This window comes from Salmo salar, chromosome ssa24 (genome assembly GCF_905237065.1).
Source record: "Salmo salar chromosome ssa24, Ssal_v3.1, whole genome shotgun sequence".
NCBI classification, from domain to species: domain Eukaryota; kingdom Metazoa; phylum Chordata; class Actinopteri; order Salmoniformes; family Salmonidae; genus Salmo; species Salmo salar.
In genome coordinates this window covers 21,355,161-21,376,905 of record NC_059465.1, presented here as the reverse complement: position 1 = coordinate 21,376,905, position 21,745 = coordinate 21,355,161, and the positions used below count along the sequence as shown (strand labels likewise).

The following is a 21,745-nucleotide window of genomic DNA, read 5'->3' as shown; positions in this document are numbered from 1 at the left end:
CAAACAACTATACATACCTCGGCCTAAACATCAGCGCCACAGGTAACTTCCAGAAAGCTATGAAAGAGCTGAGAGACAGGGCAAGAAGGGACTTCTATGCCATCAAAAGGACTATAAAATTTGACATACCAATTAGGATCTGGCAAAAATACTTGAATCAGATATAGAACACATTGCCCTTTATGGTTGTGAGGTCTGGGATCCACTCACCAACCAATAATTCACAAAATGTGACAAACACCAAATTGAGACTCTGCATGCAGAATTCTGCAAAAATATCCTCAGTGTACAACGTAAAACACCAAATAATGCATGCAGAGCAGAATTAGGACGATATCTGCTAATTATCAAAATCCAGTAAAGAGCTGTTCAATTCTAAAGCCACCTAAAAGGAAGCGATTCCCAAACCTTCCATAACAAAGCCATCACCTACAGAGAGGTGAACCTGGAGAAAAGTCCCGTAAGAAAACTGGTCCTGGGGCTGTGTTCACAAACACAAACAGACCCCACAGAGCCCCAGGACAGCAACACAATTAGACCCAACCAAATCATGAAGGAAAAAAAAGATTATTACCTGACACATTGGAAAGAATTAACCAAAAAAACTGAGCAAACTAGGATGCTATTTGGCCCTAAACAGAGAGTACACAGTGGCAGAATACCTGACCACTGTGACTGACCCAAACTTGACTATGTACCTACTCAGTGAGCATAGCCTTGCTATTGAGAAAGGCCGCCGTAGGCTCTCAAGAGAAGACAGGCTATGTGCCCACTGCCCACAAAATGAGGTGGAAACTGACAAATGTATGACCATATTAAAGACACATATTTCCCTCAGATTACACAGATACACAAAGAATTCGAAAACAAACCAAATTTTGATAAACTCCCATATCTATTGGGTGAAATACGACAGTGTGCCATCACAGCAGCAAGATTTGTGATCTGTTGCCACAAGAAAAGGGCAACCATTGAAGAACAAACACTATTGTAAATACAACCCATATTTATGTTTATTTATTTTCCCTTTTGTACTTTAACTATTGCACATAATATGACATTTGTAATGTCTTTATTATTTTGGAACTTTTGTGAGTGTAATGTTTACTGTACATTTGTGTTGTTTATTTCACTTTTGTTTATTATCTAGTTAACTTGCTTTGGCAATGTTAACATTTGTTTCCCATGACAATAAAGCCCTTATATTGAATTGAATTGAATTGAGAGAGAGAGAGAGAGCGAGAGAGACAGAGAGACAGAGAGATAGAGGATAGGACAAGCCAGAGATGGTCAGATGGTCTTTTCAGGGACAGTGACATCTATCCCTGATAAAGTAATTTAGGGTCCTACTACAGTCATCTCTCACTGTAAAACTTAGATATCATACATTTCCCAGCGCCCATTAACCCCTTATATCTGGAGCCATCTGGGAAACAGATAAGATTTGAATCACATGGCATTTTATACTATTTGTGTGTGTGTGTGTGTGTGTGTGTGTGTGTGTGTGTGTGTGTGTGTGTGTGTGTGTGTGTGTGTGTGTGTGTGTGTGTGTGTGTGTGTGTGTGTGTGTGTGTGTGTGTGTGTGTGTGTGTGTGTGTGTGTGTGTGTGTGTGTGTGTGTGTGTTTGAGGCCCATAAGAGATATGAGACCAATATTTTTTATTCACAACACATAGTCATCTGCTTTGTTCTGCAGCTCTTCTAAAGAGTAAGCAAATGTACAAGTCAAGGGAGATTCCATGCGTTGCCTTTTGCCATTAAGTTAATTGTGCAGCGAGTGAAATTACATTTACAAACTTAAAGACCTGCAGGCATATTTATTTTAGCATTAAAAACAGGGTGTGAGGAGCTTTAGGCATTTTGTATAACTTTATTTCTTCTTTATGGACCTTCCACCTCAATAGTTTTGAGCTTAAAGAAACATAACTGTACATAAATTAATTAAGGAATAAACGACTAAACAGGCTCTCCAAATCTGTTTTATTATATTCCTTAGTTTGATCGCGTTATAATGAACCATACTTTTCTGGAAACCATGGAACATTGCTGTGCCACCCTGTTTATATTGCTGGGGAAATCAAAAGTTCTGTATAAATAGTGATGACGCAAAGGGATGCTAATCTGATGAAGGAAAGAGCGGTATAGGCTGAAATGAAGCCTATGCGGAGGCAGGGGAGTGAAGAGTGATGGTAGCAATGACTAATTCCGTAGTCATCGTTTCAAGGAGTTAATGCTCTTGAAGAGCAGCACTTATAATGCGGGATCCCAGTGCTTTCCATTAGGAGCGCACTTGGCTATCTGCGTTAATATCAGATATCTCACCTCGGTCAAGATAGCGGAGCACATCACATAAGCCCGCAGTCATTACACCATGATTACACCTATCAATACCTCTTTTTCATATTCATTTTTGCTTTACCGTATACTTGACATTTGTTGATGTTCAAACCATCCGTACAAGGATAAAGAGTTAGGTGAGTAGCCTGCCGGTCCGGTAAAAATGTTTTATTGATTGCCTTTGTCAATGGGATCGAGTTTAAGTTTTTTTTGAAGTAGTTTAACTCATTTATTGCAATATATTTTGGTTGATTGTCAACAGATATGTTATTAACGTTTGCATGCATTGCATAGGCTACTTTTACGCGGGGCTGCATTGGAATAATAGGCTAAGGAGATTAAATGTAGGATAGTCTAATTTTGAGGTAAAATTACACCCAGTTATATTGAACACGGTTCCATTTATGAGAATCACAGTCACGGACAAAAGACCGAATATCTACTCGACTTTTTCATTCTCTAATTCTTCTTATTTTGTACAGAATGAAAACGGTTCATTCTAGTGTCTACAGTTAATCATAAATATCTGCATTTTCATAAACTTTGTGGTTTTCAATACTGGTCTAATAGCATAATCATCGTTAGATATCCGCTGCTTTTGCAGAGCCTGGCTTGTGTAGTTAAAATGTGTACAATGACAGTATACTGCAGTAAACTAGTAACGATACCTGAAATAATATGTTTAATTGTTTATTGCATTACACTTTACATTAGCCTTGAAGAGCAGTAAGGAGAAACAGTTATTTGTTAGGCTATGGCTTCTATGTCTTCCTTTCTTTCTTTCTTACTGTCTTTCTTTCTTTGCAGAGGAAATGGTATGTTCTTACAAATTGTGTATTTATATTTCTTTGATGCATTTTTTCACACATACTGTATTAACTTGCTTCCTTCCGTGTTTTATTTCATAGAATTGAGCTGAAATAGGTCTAGTCCAATAATGTACGTGAAAAACAAACAGTGTGACTATTGAGCATTAGAGCTGTTGGTAATAATTTGGTGGGTGCTTATATTTGTCCTATTTCACACAGGTACAAGTGTGTATTCAACACATGCAAATTGGAAATGTGTTTTATTGCATATCCCAACTCCCCGTAGTACACTTTCGGAGAGAGTGGGGTCACAATTCTGGGTCTGCTATGATCAACTGTTAAGTGCCTTGCTCAAGGACATATGGACAGATTTTTCACCTTATCAGCTTTGTTATTCAAACTAGTGACCTTTCAGTTACTGGCCCAACGCTCTAACCGTTAGGCTACCTGCCACCCCATGCCATGTGATAGCTGAGCAGCCCCATACTATGTGATAGCTGTTCATTAAAGCGTACCAGTATTTGTAATGTAATCTTGGACAGATTGGATGATGCTGTAGGGGCGGTCACGACTGCAGTTATGCGGACACAATGTTTCAGGCTTAATGTAATGCTTGCCTTTAACCATCCATGACTTATCTTGACTGTTTGTGCAGCTTGCTAGACTCAAACGATCCCTGTTTTCTTGATTTTAGTACAATGTGTTTGCAGTTTGGGTTTGTGGTAGTTTATTGAGACATTTCAGCAGACCTGTGCACCTGAGTCTGGTATGTACCTAATATCTAACATCCAGATGTTGCCTACAAGGCACTAGGCTGAGGACAACTGAGCTTTCATGGGTGACGATGATGCAACTGTCATTGTTGATTATTCTGGAGAAATGAATGAACAAATGTCATAACTTTGTCATGGGCTGTTTTTAATTTGTTCCACACACTTCAGTGGCTGAGAATCAGATACAGTCTTAGCACCCTATACTGCCCTCAAAGCAAATGAGCACTCTCATCCTGCTACAGATGTAGCATTTTAATTTCAGCCAGTTTCCTACAGCAGGAAAATAATCCTGCATCAACAGGAAATGTGAATTATTATGTGGATTATAATTAATGGACATGTCTGTAGGGGTTGACACATTTTTCGTAAATGCAAATCAAGTCTGAAATTTCAAAGTGGAAATTGCAAACTTTAGAAGCTTTTTTAAACCTCAAATACACTACATGTTTTACATTTCCTGAGTTGCTGGACAATTCTCCTGCGACAGGGTGATCAAATTAATATTCTACATCTGTAGGACACAAGCCAAGTGCTGTTGTGTGTTATAACCACACTGTGAGTAATATGGCTGCACCATCCCAGTGTTAGCTCCAGCAGCACAGCACAGGCAGGAGCTGGTTGGAGGTGTGAATGTGGATGGCAGCTGACTGCACACAGGAGTCCACCAGGCTGCTTCAGCAGCTGCTCAGCCAGTGTGGAGCAGGACTCAGTGGGGCACAGAGGAAAGGTCACACTGTGGTTAATAATGTGACAGAGGAGATATCGAGGGAGGACAGTAGCGGACTAAGTAATACTTTAGAGCCATCACTACACATCTGCGTTTTTTCCACCCATTGTATCAGCTCTGGGACCAGAAATTGGCCCTGGCATTTCTAACACATCGGCCCATTTTTTCCTTGAGGTACCCATTATTAGCCAAATAACGATCACATTGCGCAAAAAAGAGACAAGTTAGACATGACCACTGACCTAAAAATGGACCAGCCCATCTGGCACTTGCCTGAAATGCCACATGGCTTGTCCGCCCCTGCTCACCTATTCTGCATGGCAGGTCTAATGGATAGGGTGCGTGCAAAGTGCAAGAGAGGGGGTTTGGTTAGAATACATAAACCTTGACACTGATGGACATATAGTCTAAGAGCTGCAATCAGATTAACTTCTAATGTCATCTTCTCAGTCAAAGCTGCTTATCATAACCCAATATAAATCCACTAGGGCTGTTTCCCTCCACTTTTAGTATTCTACTCTGTTGTCAACGTCAGGCATTTTATCAAAACCATATTCCATAGATGACGTCCATGTACCAATTGCCATTGAGCAGCGAGACAGTGGGCATTTTATGTGAGACATTGTGAAAGTTTGTTTTGCAACAGAAGGAGAGACAGCCAGAAAGATTGTTGCATTTCCTCCATACATCAAAGTCAAGATGAATTATATAAAAGGATCTAGCACGGCATGTCTTAAGATTTTTGACGTCATTAAAGTCAACGATCAAATCCAATTTTCTCTTCTATTCCTAGTCTACACAGATACATTGAGATAAAGGGACATATTTGCTAAGCGTTTGCAGCAGGTGCAAATTCTGCATCTGTTTTTCTTTCAAAAGATAATTAAATTCAGGACGAGAGAATATAAATGTAAAAGCAAGGTTAGAAGAAAGAGTAAGGCTGTTATTGTGATGGAACAGTTTTATGTTTTAGCTTTGTTTTTGGTCTTTTATCCCTTCCCACTGGGCACACACGGATTGAATCAACAAGGTTTCCACATCATTTCAATGAAATTACGTTGAACCAACGTGGAATAGACGTTGAATTGGCATCCGTGACCAGTGGGTAACTGAAAAAAAGCGTGATGAAAGCTTAGTAAATCTAGATAATAAACCAAAAAATCCTAAATGCTAAATATTTCGCATAGACTGCCATTATTTAACAGTGCATTCTGGTAATTATAAAAGACAAGAGCGAGTAAAACCAAAAGCAAGTAAATTGATGCCATACAATATGGTGCAGTGTGAGGAGTTGAACATGAACAGTACACCATTAGAATCCAGATTGTAATCAACATGGTTTACAGTTGACACAATGTGATGTATTGATTATCCCACATTGATTTACACAGACATGGGATAGAGATTGATGAAGTCAAGGATAAAAGCATTTCAAAGAAAATGTGTTTATTAAAGGTTGTCACTGATATTGAAATACACTATATATGCGCATGTACAGTACCAGTCAAAAGTTTGGACACACCTACTCACTCAAGGGTTTTTCTTTATTTTTACTATTTTCTTCATTGCAGAATAATAGTGAAGACATCGAAACTATGAAATAACATATATGGAATCATGTATTAACCAAAAAAAGTGTTAAACAAATCAAAATATATTTCAGATTTTATATTCTTCAAAGTAGCCACCCTTTGCCTTGATGACAGCTTGGCACACTCTTGGCATTCTCTCAACCAGCTTTATGAGGAATGCTTTTCCAACAGTCTTGAAGGAGTTCCCACATATGCTGAGCACTTTTTGGCTGCTTTTCCTTCACTCTGCGGTCCAACCAGGGGCGGAAATCCCTGAAACATAACTATGTAATTTAAATAATATTAATAATAGGCAATGAAAGTAATTGTGCTGATTATAGACACTTAATAGCGCGTTTTTAAGTTTCAAAAGATTGCGACCCCCCCGCCCTTTGCCTCACAAAGGTTTGATCCACTGCCAGTTCCTTAGCTTGCTACGTAACTGCCGTGAGGTTCATCCAGTCAATCGCACACACAGTAGCTGAATATGCAGAGCTAGTGCGCAAATATTAACTATTAAGCTAGCTAGTACCTATTCCATTTATGTGGCGTCGTCAAAGATGGAATCATCATGCAGATGATGTAAGTTAGTGCTTCAAAGTCCCTGTGATAAGGTTAGCGATAAACTGAAGTCCAAACTGAACAGAACTACACTCTCTTCTACCATTGTCTTAAATATATTTAATGGTCTCGTTGCAAAAGCTAAATTGTCGCAAGGGAACTTTTATTTCTTTATTTTATTTCACCTTTATTTAACCCAGGTAGCAAAGATTATAGCAAACACCACTGAAACTGAATTGGTGCTCGCTGGCTTTGCAAATTCAGCTATTGTTGGAAGCCAGCCAATATGAAACAAACTATTAAAATTACAAAAAGTTGCAGCATATGTTGTGTAAATGGTGAACTCATACAGCTGTCAACTCTTGTCATTTTAATCCGTTTTACAGTTTAGAACTACCTTTTAGATCGAAGCCCATATAGAATGATTGAAGATGATAGAAGCCCATCTCCTACTGTAAATAACCTACACACTGTGTGTGTAGCCAGCCAGCCAGCCAGGTAGAAAAATGGCAGAAAAATAGAAGACGGACATCAGAGTATTTTTCAATACACCAAAACGCATAGTAAGAACCCTAGTAGCCTAATATCTCAAAGACTAGTTGATAAAATGTTCATAAGAAAGAAATGAAATTCTAATGGAAATGTTTCACAATGATGTCATTAGGCAGAGCAGGCAACAGATGGCACACAGACAGCAGAGTTGGGGACAGATATGCAGGGACAGACTGGCAGAGACAGGGAGTCTCAGGTAAGTTTGTTGAGTCTTTGTTTGGCAACATTATGAAAGGTTGTCAATTTTTTTGACTTGTAAAATAGGAACATAATTGGAAAATGCCATGGATACCCCCACTCTCAACTTAAACTGGTGACTGAACTAAGATTTGTTAAAGGCAATGGCATTGCTGTTGTGATTAGTTGTGTAGTTTTGGGTACCGGTAGTTAGGAGTACGGCAAACACCTTATTTCTTTGGTTCCTCAATATACATTTACCATATTACAATGTAGGCTATGTGTTACAGCACTACTTTTGGTGTCCCCCTCAGGAATTGCTCTTGAGAAAATTTCATGTAATTGTCCCCTCCAAAGTGGATATCAGATTTTCGCCCCTGGGTCCAACTCATCCCAATCCATCTCAATTGGGTTGATGTCGGGTGATTGTGGTGGCCAGGTCATCTGATGCAGCACTCCATCACTCTCCTTCTTGGTCAAATAGCCCTTGCATAGCCTGGAGGTGTGTTGGGTCATTGTCCTGTTGAAACCAAATTATAGTCCCACTAAGCGCAAACCAGTTGTGAAGGCATGTCGCTGCAGAATGCTGTGGTAGCCATGCTGGTTAAGTGTGCTTTGAATTCTAAATAAATCACAGACAGTGTAACCAGCAAAGCACCCCCACACCATCACACCCCCTCCTCCATGCTTCATCATGGGAACCACACATTTGGAGATAATCCGTTTACCTACTCTGTGTCTCACAAAGACACGGCGGTTGGAACCAAAAATCTCAAGTTTGCAAACAAAGGACAGACCAAAGGACAGATTTCAAATGGTCTAATTGTCCATTGCCCGTGTTTCTTGGCCCACGCAATTATCTTCTTCTTATGGATTTGGTATTTTACCAAATAGGGCTATCTTCTGTATACCAGCCCTACCTTGTCACAACACAGCTGATTGGCTCAAATGCATTAAGAAGGAAAGAAATTCCACAAATTACCTTTTAACAGGGCACACCTCTTAATTGAAATGCATTCCAGGTGACTACCTCATGAAGCTGGTTGAGAGAATGCCAAGAGTATGCCAAGGTGTCATCAAGGTAAAGGGTGGCTACTTTGAAGAATGTCAAATATAAAATATATTTTGATTTGTTTAACACTTTTTAACCCTGGATCATTGTTATTCTAACTTCCGTGACGCATATAAGGCCCTCCCCCGCCCTCCCTTCAGAAAAGCTGACCACGACTCCATTTTGTTGCGCCCAGTCTATAGACAGAAACTAAAACAGGAAGCTCCCGCCCTCAGGTCTGTTCAACGCTGGTCCGACCAATCGGATTCCACGCTGCAAGATTGCTTCGATCACGTGGACTGGGATGTGTTCCGCATTGCGCCGAACAACAACATTGACAAATACGCTGATTCGGTGTGCGAGTTCATTAACAAGTGCATCGGTGATGTTGTACCCACAGCGTCTATTAGCCTCTCTGGGCTAGGTGGGACGAAATCGTCCCACCTACTCAACAGCCAGTGGAATCCCGTGGCACGTTATTCAAATACCTTAGAAATGCTATTACTTCAATTTCTCAAACATATGACTATTTTACACCATTTTAAAGGCAAGACTCTCGTTAATCTAACCACACTGTCCGATTTCAAAAAGGCTTTACAACGAAAGCAAAACATTAGATTATGTCAGCAGAGTACCCAGCCAGAAATAATCAGACACCCATTTTTCAAGCTAGCATATAATGTCACATAAACCCAAACCACAGCTAAATGCAGCACTAACCTTTGATGATCTTCATCAGATGACAATCCTAGGACATTATGTTATACAATACATGCATGTTTTGTTCAATCAAGTTCATATTTATATCAAAAACCAGCTTTTTACATTAGCATGTGACGTTCAGAACTAGCATACCCACCGCAAACTTCCGGTGAATTTACTAAATTACTCACGATAAACGTTCACAAAAAACATAACAATTATTTTAAGAATTATAGATACAGAACTCCTTTATGCAATCGCTATGTCCGATTTTAAAATAGCTTTTCGGTGAAAGCACATTTTGCAATATTCTGAGTAGATAGCCCAGCCATCACGGGCTAGCTATTTAGACACCCACCAAGTTTAGCCCTCACCAAAGTCAGATTTACTATTAGAAAAGTTTGATTACCTTTGCTGTTCTTCGTCAGAATGCACTCCCAGGACTTCTACTTCAATAACAAATGTTGGTTTGGTTCAAAATAATCCATAGTTATGTTCAAATATCCTCTGTTTTGTTTGTGCGTTCAAGACACTATCCGAAGGGTAAAGAAGGGTGACGCGCCCGACGCGTTTCGTAACAAAACATTTCTAAATATTCCATTACCGTACTTCGAAGCATGTCAACCGCTGTTTAAAATCAATTTTCATGCCATTTTTCTCGTAAAAAAGCGATAATATTCCGACCGGGAAACCGTGTTTACATTCAAAGAGAAAGAAAATAAAAACATGGGGTCGCCTCGTGCACGCGCCTCAGTCTCATTGTCCTCTGATAGACCACTTACCAAAGGCACTAATGTTTTTCAGCCAGGGGCTGCAAAGACATCATTCAGCTTTTTCCCGGGTTCTGAGAGCCTATGGGAGCCGTAGGAAGTGTCACGTTACAGCAGAGATCCTAAGTTTTCAATAAAGAGAGTCAAGAAGCCCAAGAAGTTGTCAGACAGGTCACTTCATGTAAGGAGTCTTCTCAGTTGTTTGCCTGCCATATGAGTTCTGTTATACTCACAGACACCATTCAAACAGTTTTAGAAACTTTGGAGTGTTTTCTATCCAAAGCTACTAATTATATGCATATTCTAGTTTCTGGGCAGTAGTAATAACCAGATTAAATCGGGTACGTTTTTTATCCGGCCGTGCAAATACTGCCCCCTACCCCCAACAGGTTAAAACATTCCCCAACCAGAAACCGTGGATTGATGGCAGCATTCGCGCAAAACTGAACTTGCGAACCACTGCTTTTAATCAGGGCAAGGTGACCGGAAACATGACCGAATACAAACAGTGTAGCTATTCCCTCCGCAAGGCAATTAACTTGTTATGGATAGGGGGCAGTATTTTCACGGCCGGATAAAAAACGTACCCGATTTAATCTGGTTATTACTCCTGCCCAGAAACTAGAATATGCATATAATTAGTAGCTTTGGATAGAAAACACTCCAAAGTTTCTAAAACTGTTTGAATGGTGTCTGTGAGTATAACAGAACTCAAATGGCAGGCCAAAACCTGAGAAGATTCTGTACAGGAAGTACCCTGTCTGACCATTTCTTGGCCTTCTTTGTCATCTCTATCCAAAACAGAGGATCTCTGCTGTAACGTGACACTTTCTAAGGCTCCCATAGGCTCTCAGAAGGCGCCAGAATGTTGAATGATGACTCTGCAGTCTCTGGCTGAAAAACAGTAGCGCATTTGGTAAGTGGTCGATCTGAGAACAATGAGACGCACGTGCACGTGAAGAGTCCATTTTCTTCTTTGAGTCTTTGAACGAAAACAACGACTCCCGGTCGTAATATTATCGCTATTTTACGAGAAAAATCACATAAAAATAGATTTTAAACAGCGTTTGATATGCTTCGAAGTACGGTAATGGAATATTTTGAATTTTTTTGTCACGATACGCGTCCGCGCGTCACCCTTCGTTACCCTTTGGATAGTGTCTTGAACGCACGAACAAAACGCCGCTATTTGGATATAACTATGGATTATTTGGAACCAAACCAACATTTGTTGTTGAAGTAGAAGTCCTGGGAGTGCATTCTGACGAAGAACAGCAAAGGTAATCCAATTTTTGTGATAGTAAATCTGAGTTTGGTGAGTACCAAACTTGGTGGGTGTCAAAATAGCTAGCCTGTGATGGCCGGGCTATCTACTCAGAATATTGCAAAATGTGCTTTCACCAAAAAGCTATTTTAAAATCAGACACCGCGATTGCATAAAGGAGTTCTGTATCTATAATTCTTAAAATAATTGTTATGTTTTTTGTGAACGTTTATCGTGAGAAATTTAGTAAATTCACCGGAAGTGTTCGGTGGGAATGCTAGTTCTGAACGTCACATGGTAATGTAAAAAGCTGTTTTTTTATATAAATATGTACTTAATAGAACAAAACATGCATGTATTGTATAACATAATGTCCTAGGAGTGTCATCTGATGAAGATCATCAAAGGTTAATGCTGCATTTAGCTGTGCTTTTTGGTTTTTGTGACATTATATACTAGCTTGAAAAATTTGTGTCTGATTACTTCTGGCTGGGTACTCTCCTGACATAATCTAATGTTTTGCTTTCGTTGTAAAGCCTTTTTGAAATCGGACAGTGTGGTTAGATAAAGGAGAGTCTTGTCTTTAAAATGGTGTAAAATAGTCAAGAAACAAAATGTACTCTGCATTGCTGCTAAAATCTGGGTAAAAGATTGAAAGGAATGTGAGTCTTATTCAGTACATTTAGTTATTACTTGCTTTTCTACCAACTTTGCCAGCAGGCATGCCAGCTAAGATAGACAAGCTAGCTACTCTAACTTGATTGATAGCCTGTAATGTCTTCTTGGTAGCTAATTGAGGTTGGGAGATAGGTTCTCAATCTGGGCTAGATAAAGCCAACTTCATACAATTGCTGGGTGGCTAGTAGTATTACAAAGAAACAAAAACAAAACATTTAACAAAACAATAATTTTCAAACAGGACGAATCTGAGGGGGCATGTGTCACTCGTGTCCATGGCTGGATCTGCCTCTGTATTCTTCAACCAACATGTCCAATCAATAACAACAAAATAAGGCCACAGCTCCATTGATCAGCCAGAGAAGAGGGCGTTCCTGAGACATGCTCTCGCTCCCATACAATGGTGATGGATAGGAGCCAGTTTTTTGAACAGCTAATGATATTGAAACATGCTGCAGAATGCAAAATGTGGCTGTCTGAACATTTTTATAAGATGCACTTGTCTGATGAGAGTTGATTTTGCATGAGATCTTTTGTGGATATTGGATGTCAAACCAGCTTATACTTTTCCTTACTCGAGCAAAGCATCATTGTGGCTGTATCTCTTTGTTACAGGGGGAGTCACGCCACAGACACACAGTGACTACTGAACTCATCCACATCCAGACTGAGGCCGTCCCAACATTCAGAAGACTTGGACAGACTTGCCCTGGGACTAGCCTGTTTTTTTCACCTGTAATAACCCTCCTACCTCCTACCCTGGCAAGGGGTCTGGTCTGGAGCTCAAGCTTTAACGGAGAGGACATCGTTGAATATTCACTTCCAGTTGGACTGGACCAAACTAAAACCAAACTCCTCGCATTGACACTTTTACAGATTGCATATGCGTCACTTCCTCTTCCCACTATTCAATTTTTTTTAATATGATACAGACTTGCACTTGTTCACTTTGATCTAGCTATTGGGAAAATCAGAGCGAGGGACCCCAGAACCTATGCCTATGATAATGATCCTCAGTAACCAAATACTACTCTGATAGGTCAGACTGTCAGAGTCAACTCCACACTCCATCAAATATATTTTAGGTCTCCAGCTGTATTATAACTTGTGGTTTAACATCAAGGATAATCTCAAGGTGGATTAGCTTTTGTTTGTTAAATAGCATTCCTCTGCATACACAATGTTTGTCTCTATCAGTGTTTTAAACAAGCCCATAGCTTTCTATTTTTGATTAATTGTAATTGCCGATTAGATTAAGACAACATGAGTCAAATGATGCTTTGACATGACAGACTTAATGTGATCATTATTTGAATGGCTCTCAGGAAAGTGCTCTGATGTCTTTGTCTTCTCTCAGCGAACTTAACTGTCTGCAGTTTGTCTGTCAGTCTACTGTTCAGAACAGGGCAGGACAGTGTATCAATACTGTTTAGAGAACAGATGGTTCCTATAGCAGACAACATGAACATGACCCCAGAGCATCCAACACAGAACTGCTCCAACTGCAGCCAGGCGTTTGTCCCAGAGCTCAATGTGGTCAAGGCTGTCGTGCTGGGACTGATACTTGGGACAATTATTGTATGTGGGGTTTTTGGGAACATCCTGGTTATCTTGTCGGTGGTCTGTCATCGACACCTACGAACAGTCACACACTACTTCATCGTCAACCTAGCGGTGGCAGACCTCCTGCTGAGCTCCATCGTTCTGCCCTTCTCTGCCACCTTTGAGATCCTAGGGTACTGGGTGTTCGGAAGGCCCTTCTGCAATGTGTGGGCAGCGGTGGACGTGCTGTGCTGCACAGCCTCCATCATGAGCCTGTGTGTGATCTCAGTAGACCGCTACATCGGGGTCAGCTACCCGCTACGCTACCCAGCCATCGTGACAGAGCGCAGGGCACTGCTCGCCCTGGTTGGCCTGTGGGCTCTGTCCGTCACCATCTCCATTGGCCCTCTGTTTGGCTGGAAAGAGCCGGCGCCAGAAGACGAGTCTATCTGTAAGATCACAGAGGAGCCTGCCTACGCCATCTTCTCTGCTGTGGGATCCTTTTACCTCCCGCTGGCCATCATACTGTCTATGTACTGTAGGGTGTATGTGGTGGCCCGCCAGGAGAGCCGGGGCCTAAGAGAGGGGCACAAAACAGACAAGTCAGATTCAGAGAGCGTCACGCTGAGGATCCACCGCGGCAACATGGCCGTGTCTGAGGACGAGGCCCTGCACAGCCGCACACACTTCGCCCTGCGTCTCCTGAAGTTCTCCCGAGAAAAGAAGGCCGCCAAGACCCTGGGCATTGTGGTTGGCTGCTTTGTGCTCTGCTGGCTCCCTTTCTTCCTGGTTCTGCCCATAGGTGAGTGTTACCCATTGTACCCAGGCTCCTTACCTTGTAGACTGTGCTCCACAGCTACCATGTCATGCTGTTAATGCCACCCCCTCTTGTATCTATACTTGGCAAAATAATTTATGAGGTTTTGTAATTAAATTGTATTGCAGAGATGGCTGTTGGCGGGAGAGAGGGTGAGGGGGGGAGTGTTGGATGACTCCCAAAATAGATTTTCACAACAGTCTCTGGTGCCATATCATGCATACCTTTCTCATGTCATACGGTATCAACCATAGAAGTAGAACAACTTTATTTACATGTGTAATAAATAAGTTATTTTATGTTATGTGAGGTTTTTGGTTTTGGATGATGTAAAACATTATATTGAGCTATGTGCTATTCTTCCATTAATCAGTAATGGGCTGCATCTGCAAAGATTTCTTTTTATTGATGCCTAATTAAAACGATCTGAAATAAGTCAAATGTAGCATCAGAATGTGTACACATGCAAAACTTCAATCTCCTCCTCATCCCGTTGTTATTTTACCTTTCGTACACGACTGCTTTGAAATATCATTTAACTACCATACTATTATTTTATGAGTATATGAATACACGTACTAATAATGTGGTATTTCATGTGTAACTAATAAAATAAAGTAATTTCAGGAGCTTTTATTTCAGACCACACAAAATGTTGAAAGACAAGTATAATTGCCGTAAGCGTTTTCTGATGTTAACACAAGCTTTGAATAGAGTCAGTATTATTTAAAAAATAAAACTGATTGATGAAAGTTTCAGAATATGCAATATTATCATCCTCACTATTTCATATTATGAAAGAATCGTGTTTACGTAACACTTTTGTGTAGAAATTATTGAGAGGATTTTCAGGCAAGCCAAAATACCAGTCTCAAGATATGATCCTACATTAGAGAGTTGAACTACACACACACACACACACACACACACACACACACACACACACACACACACACACACACACACACACACACACACACACACACACACACACGTGCACCACAGGAGGCTGCTGTGGGAAGAACAGCTCATAATAATGTCTGGAACAGAGTAAATGGAAGGGCATCAGTCACCTGGAAACCATGTGTTTGATGTGTTTGATACCATTCCACTGATTCCACTCCAATCATTACCACGAGCCTGTTCTCCCCTATTAAGGTACCACCAACCTCCTGTGGTGTGCACACACACGCACGCTCACACATTAAAGAGTGAGAGTGATAGAGAGCTACTGAGAGACCTAGAGTACGTTTGGAACACCCATTTAAACTGAACAAAAAGTGTAAAGTGTTGGTTTTATGAGCTGAAATAAAAGATTCCAGAAATTGTCCATAAGCACAAAAAGTGTATTTCTCTCAAATGTTGTGCACACATTTGTTTATATCCCGGTTAGTGAACATTTCTCCTTCACCAACATAATCCTTCCACCTGACAGGTGTGGCATATCAAGAAGCTGATTTAACAGCATGATCATTACACAGGTGCACCTTGTGCTGGGGACAATAAAAGGCCACTCTAAAATGTGCAGTTTTTTCACATAACACAATGCCACAGATTTCTCAAGTTTTGAGGGAGCATGCAATTGGAATGCTGACTGCAGGAAAGGCCCACCAAAACTGTTGCCATAAAATTGAATGTTCATTTCTCTACCATAAGCCACCTCCAACGTCATTTTAGAGAATTTGGCAGTACCTCTAACCAGCCTCACAACCGCAGACCACGTGTATGGCGTTGTGTGGGTGAACAGTTTGCTGATGTGAACAGAGTGCCCCATGGTAGTGGTGGGATTATGACATGGGCAGGCATAAGCTACGGACAATGAACACAATTGCATTTTATCAATGGCAATTTGAATGCACAGAAATACCGTGACGAGACCCTGAGGCCCAATGTGAGGCCCATTTTTTTTAGGTATCTGTGACCAACAGATGCATATCTCTATTCCCAGTCGTGTGAAATCCATAGATCATGGCCTAATGAGTTAATTTCAATTGACTGATTTCCTCATATGAACTGTAACTAAGTAAAATCTTTGAAATTGTTGCATGTGCGTTTATATTTTTCTTCAGTATACATTGACATTATTAATTCATTTCCAGTTCATTTTTCATTTTCAGACACTCTTATTGATTTGTTATCCAGCCACAGCCTTAAGCGCTTTTCAAATTAATAGTTTGGATGTTATTTGAATTGGTTTTTCAGAAGGCCACTGAGGGGTTACTGTAATTTGGGTGTCAGGTGTCTCAGTGATGCAGTGCAGCCATCTCAGGTAAAAGATGTGGTCTGGTCTAGCATTAGGCTAGCCAGGCACTGAGCCATCATAGGGTTCCACAGATAACAGAAATACTCCCAGCATGTGTGGGTAGTCCCTTTTCAATGTTTTTATAGTCCCTTTCAGTCAGCCTCTGTCCCAGTCATCTTCTCAGTGTGATCAAAGAGCTGCTGTGGTAATGCTGCTGCTGAGAGCTGAGCACACGCTGCCGGACCTGTTAGCTGCTCATATTTCAATAACACACTTGAGCCCCCACTGAGCCAATATGTCTTCCTGGCATTTGACAAGATAACTGTTTTTTTTTCTCGCTCTCTCTTTCTCTGCCTCTCTCCACCTCTCTCTCTCTCTCTCTCTCTCACCTCTCTCTCTCTCTCTCTCTCTCTCTCTCTCTCTCGCTCTCTCTCTCTCTCTCTCTCTCTCTCTCTCTCTCTCTCTCCCCAGGCTTGTCATCTATTGCTCTTGCTTGCAACTCACTTATCACATAGAGGCATTCTCAACAATGTGATCATAGCAGGAAGGACAGATAGTCATCACATCATTGCTTTTATTGAAGGACAACCTCGGGTCCCCTTCATGGTTGTTTAAAGAACAATATGGAGTTCAGCAAAAGCACAATGTGTACTACACTCACTGCTAGTTAGTTTCATCATTTTAGTATAGGATGAATGTGGGAATGAAATACAAATCAAGTGTTTAAAAAAAATGTATCTGTCCAACTCCGGACTTCCTAACCCCTCAGGGTTCAGATTTATTATACGCTCTCATGCTCATAAATATAGCAAGCGCAACAGAGGGCTGGGTCTTCTTGGTGGTTATTCTACTCCCTAACCATGGCTGGCTGCCCTTTCTAACAAAACCATGAAGGCATCAAGGACAACATGTCACAATGTTATCTATTATTATCCTGTTAAATACAACGATTTTCCATTTAAGATTGATTGTGTTAGGCTGGGGATGGTTATTTTTGTTTGCTTGTTTTATTGGGACAGGCTTTATAAACTAACCCTTGTGGGGATTTGAGTGGGTCAAAAGGTTAAGGAGGGATATCACTGTCTTGGCAGTGTGTTTATTTTGAGACTGGTTTGTTCTTGTTTCTTCTTGACATTCCAGGAGCCGTTTCTGAAGGCATGACCAAGAGCATAGCAACGGTTTACTCACATGTTCACAAGGGTACTGGTATTTTGCACCCTTCCTGCTGGTGCTGTGGTTGTTAGTCAGTAGTTGCTATGGTGCCAGCCATGTATCTTTGGTATTGTTATCTTAAATCATTATCAACAATATGAATCATATTTGGTGGTGGTGGTGGTGGTACTGGTACTGGATGTACTGGATGTACAGTATGGCAATGTCTCTCTTGGGAAGTAAGCACATATCTATTGGTCATCCATTATTTATTGCTCAATCTATCTTGTTTTCCTTTGATATACATCACTATATACTCTCTGTTTTCTTTAAAAAGCATGTTTTGCGTCACTGTCTTTTTATGGATTCAACATTTTATAGACAAATGACGCTACTTGAGTAACGGCAATCTTAAATGTATGTAGTTCTGTCCTCGAGCTGTTCTTTCCATTAATATTCTGTATTATTTCATATTTTATGTTTTGTGTGGACCCCAGGAAGAATAGCTGTTCTATTGCAACAGCTAATGGGGATCCTAATAAAATACCAAATACCAATCAAGTCCCCCCTTAGGAGGTTTTAGGCTCCAAAATGTATGAATTCAGTCACAAGCAGAGTAATATAATTATTGTTGCTCGTTGCACAGTAGGAGTCATCTGAGATGTACTTAGGACGGAATCATATCGCTCAAAGTACCTCCTCTCTCTCTCCTCTCTTTCTCTCTCCCTCTCTATCCATCTCCACATCACGCTGTCATTTTTCATTTTTGTCTCCGACAGCCTCTCCAATAAAGAATTTCACAAGACAGCTCATCCCATCCTGCCTTTGAAGATAGATGCTCAATTTCAAGGCTATCCAAGACCTCAGCCATTTAATTATTTTAATGTGTCAAGCATTTGGTGTGAAAAGTCCAGTGGTGTAAAAAGTACCCAATTGTCATACTTGAGTAAAAGTAAAGATACCTTAATAGAAAATGACTCAAATAAAAGTGAAACTCACCCAGTAAAATACTACTTGAGTATCAAAAGTAGATGTTATTGCTCAAATATAGTTAATTATTAAAAGTAAAATTATAAATCATTTCACATTCCTTATATTAAGAAAACCAGATGGCACAATGGTTCATTAAAAACATTACGGATAGCCAAAGGCACACTCCAACACTCAGACATAATTTACAAACTAAGCATTTATGTAGGGCTGACCAGGGATGTTCTCTTGATAAGTGCGTGAATTGGACCATTTTCCTGTCCTGCTAAGCATTCTAAATGTAACAAGTACTTTTGGATGTCAGGGAAAATGTACAGAGTAAAACTACATTATTTTCTTTAGGAATGTAGTGAAGTAAAAGTTGTAAAAAATATAAATAGTCAAGTACAGATACATCCAAAAACTACTTAAGTACTAGTAGTACTTTAAAGAACTGGACAAGTCTGCATGTAATGTGTATCTTAAACCATTTCCTCTACTGCACTATTAAGTGTGCAGCTCACACACTCTCACACTTTCTCACATTAGTCCCTCTAATCAGAAGCAGCAGGATTTATGAAGGCAATTTTAATACAACAAATACCTTGATGTCAATACCTTGACATTGGTAGCTCTAGAAATATGATAAAACTATAAATTGAACCCAAGTGGAAATAAATGTGTTTTTCTCAACACAGTCTTTGGCTTTTCTGTTGAGTGTGTACAAAGTATCTGCTTCTTTCACACGTGATCAACATTAACCCTGATTGGATTTAGATGTATTAGGAATGTTATAAAGTATGGCACAAAATCTTCATGGAAATATGTTCCTCTATTTGTTTCTTCTTATCTCATGTTGATATCCTGATTTACGTAGTCAAGTATGTTAATCAGTTTTCTTCCCTTTGTGTGTGTGTGTGTGTGTGGCCTATTATAGGTTCCATATTCCCAGCATACAGACCTTCGGACACAGTTTTCAAGATCACCTTCTGGCTAGGCTACTTCAACAGTTGCATCAACCCTATCATCTACCCCTGTTCCAACCAGGAGTTTAAGAAGGCCTTCCAGAGTATTCTGGGAGTGCGCTGTCTGAGAGCCCAGTCCAGAGCCACTCATCACCCGGGTCCAGCCCAGGTTCAGGGTAATTCTCTCACTCTGAGACTAGATGGCCGAGGGGACCCCTCCTGCTTCAGCCCCTCCTCCTCCGTAGCCCTGTCCCGCACACCCTCCTCTAGGGATGGCAGGGAGTGGAGGGTATTCTCAGGAAGCTCCGTGGCAGGGTCTGGGACAGCGGTAGAGACAGGAAGGGCTAAGGTGGCCCAACTGTGCGGTAAGAATCTGCTGAAGACCTGCTGCTGCATCAGAGACAGGAGCTTCAGCCAGGGGCCCAGCCAGGGACCCAGCCATCCTCAGCCCCCTCCACACGGAACCCTGCCCATCATTAAGATCCACCAGCTGTCTTTGTGTGAAAATGGAGAGGCTGTATAACCAGAGATAATAAGTGATTTGGATCGTCTCTGGTATGAATGTACTGTAGCTCCTCACTCTTAACCCTAACAATGATCCACCCTCAAGGTCCAGCACTATTAAAGGAAACTGAAGTGAATAGTGAATAAATGTCTATGCCCAGTGGAGTTTACAAGGATGGAATAATAATAATAGCTGGAGGAGATGGTGGAAATATTTTAATACTTCTAATATTCTGACTGCAGTTACACAATGCCAGTGGATTTGAATTAATGACTGAGAAAAGTTTGTTTTTGTACACCAAACCAAGGTTTTACCTTGAGATGGTTCTACTTTTTAAGACTTGAACATGAATTCCCCCCGTGCACATTCTCTCGGGCAGTCTTTGCCACTCTTCACACTTTACTATTCAGTTGATTTAAATAGTAAAGAAAAACAGTCCAAATGACTATGCTAAGAGCAAACTATTTCCCCCTCCCGGTTTTTCGCAGGGAGATCCGTCATTTTACTGGGATCTACACTTTAGTTATATCAATATATGTATTATTTATACCAGATATTCCTGAGAAGATATTGGGGTTTGTGAAGGTATTTCATAAAAGAGCCAAATTGTTTCTTCCTTGGGTAATGTTTACAAGTTTTAACAGGTCAAGTCTGTACATAGGTTATTGATGGTAACCTCATATATTGATCAAAATGATTACCTTTCTCCCAGTGTCTTACCATTTACCAAGCTCTTTTCCTGTTGTGAGAATAGTGTATATGACTGTGTCTAAAGCAGTCAGGAACCCAGGAGGATACTGTCCTTCCATGTCACGTATTCCAATAAAAAGAAAATGAAATATTCACAGTTTTTCTTTCATTCTCAGTAATTTCATGAACACACGTTTCATAAACACGCATGGACAATAATACTTTGTACTCCAACATTCCCATGATACCCCTTTCCTCTGCCAGATAGAAGATTAACTTCTTCCTGTGGATTTCTGAGGGATCGTTTCATGGGTTTTGACCTCATAACTGCTCCCTAAACCTCTAAATCCACCATGAACAAGTAAGAAATGAGCTATTTGCAGATTGCATCCATATGCACTTACACGCACAAGCACACAAATATAAGTGATTGCATGGATATGTACTGGCCACAGTGCGGGCATAATAATCTTTGCATCGGCTTATCTGTGACTTACGTCAAGGAAAAAAAACGAGTAGTGAACAGGATATGGTGAGCAGATAGTATTGATTGACTTTCCTGAGGTTATTTTCTCTGGGGTGTTACAATGTTATGAAAGTTAGGAAAGCAAAGGCTAGCTTTTTCAAACAGAAATATGCATCCTGTAGCACAAACTCCAAAAAGTTCTGGGACACTGTAAAGTCCATGGAGAATAAGAGCACCTCCTCACAGCTGCCCACTGCACTGAGGCTAGGAAACACCATCACCACCGATAAATCCACGATAATTGATAATTTCAATAAGCATTTTTCTACGGCTGGCCATGCTTTCCACCTGACTACCGCTACCCCGGTCAACAGCCCTGCACCCCCCACAGCAACTTGCTCAAGCCTCCACCATTTCTCCTTCACC

At 40.6% G+C, this 21,745-nt stretch overlaps 1 protein-coding gene across 1 annotated transcript; it reads left to right on the top strand.

The window, feature by feature from the left end:
• The first annotated feature begins 2,230 nt into the window (after positions 1-2,230).
• Positions 2,231-20,972, top strand: LOC106585343 (alpha-1A adrenergic receptor). Its single transcript, XM_014171433.2, has 3 exons — positions 2,231-2,473; positions 12,587-14,315; positions 19,631-20,972. Exons 2-3 carry the CDS (start codon positions 13,412-13,414, stop codon positions 20,179-20,181), a joined length of 1,455 nt encoding a protein of 484 aa, XP_014026908.2. The 5' UTR covers positions 2,231-2,473; positions 12,587-13,411; the 3' UTR covers positions 20,182-20,972.
• The last annotated feature ends 773 nt before the right edge of the window (positions 20,973-21,745 follow it).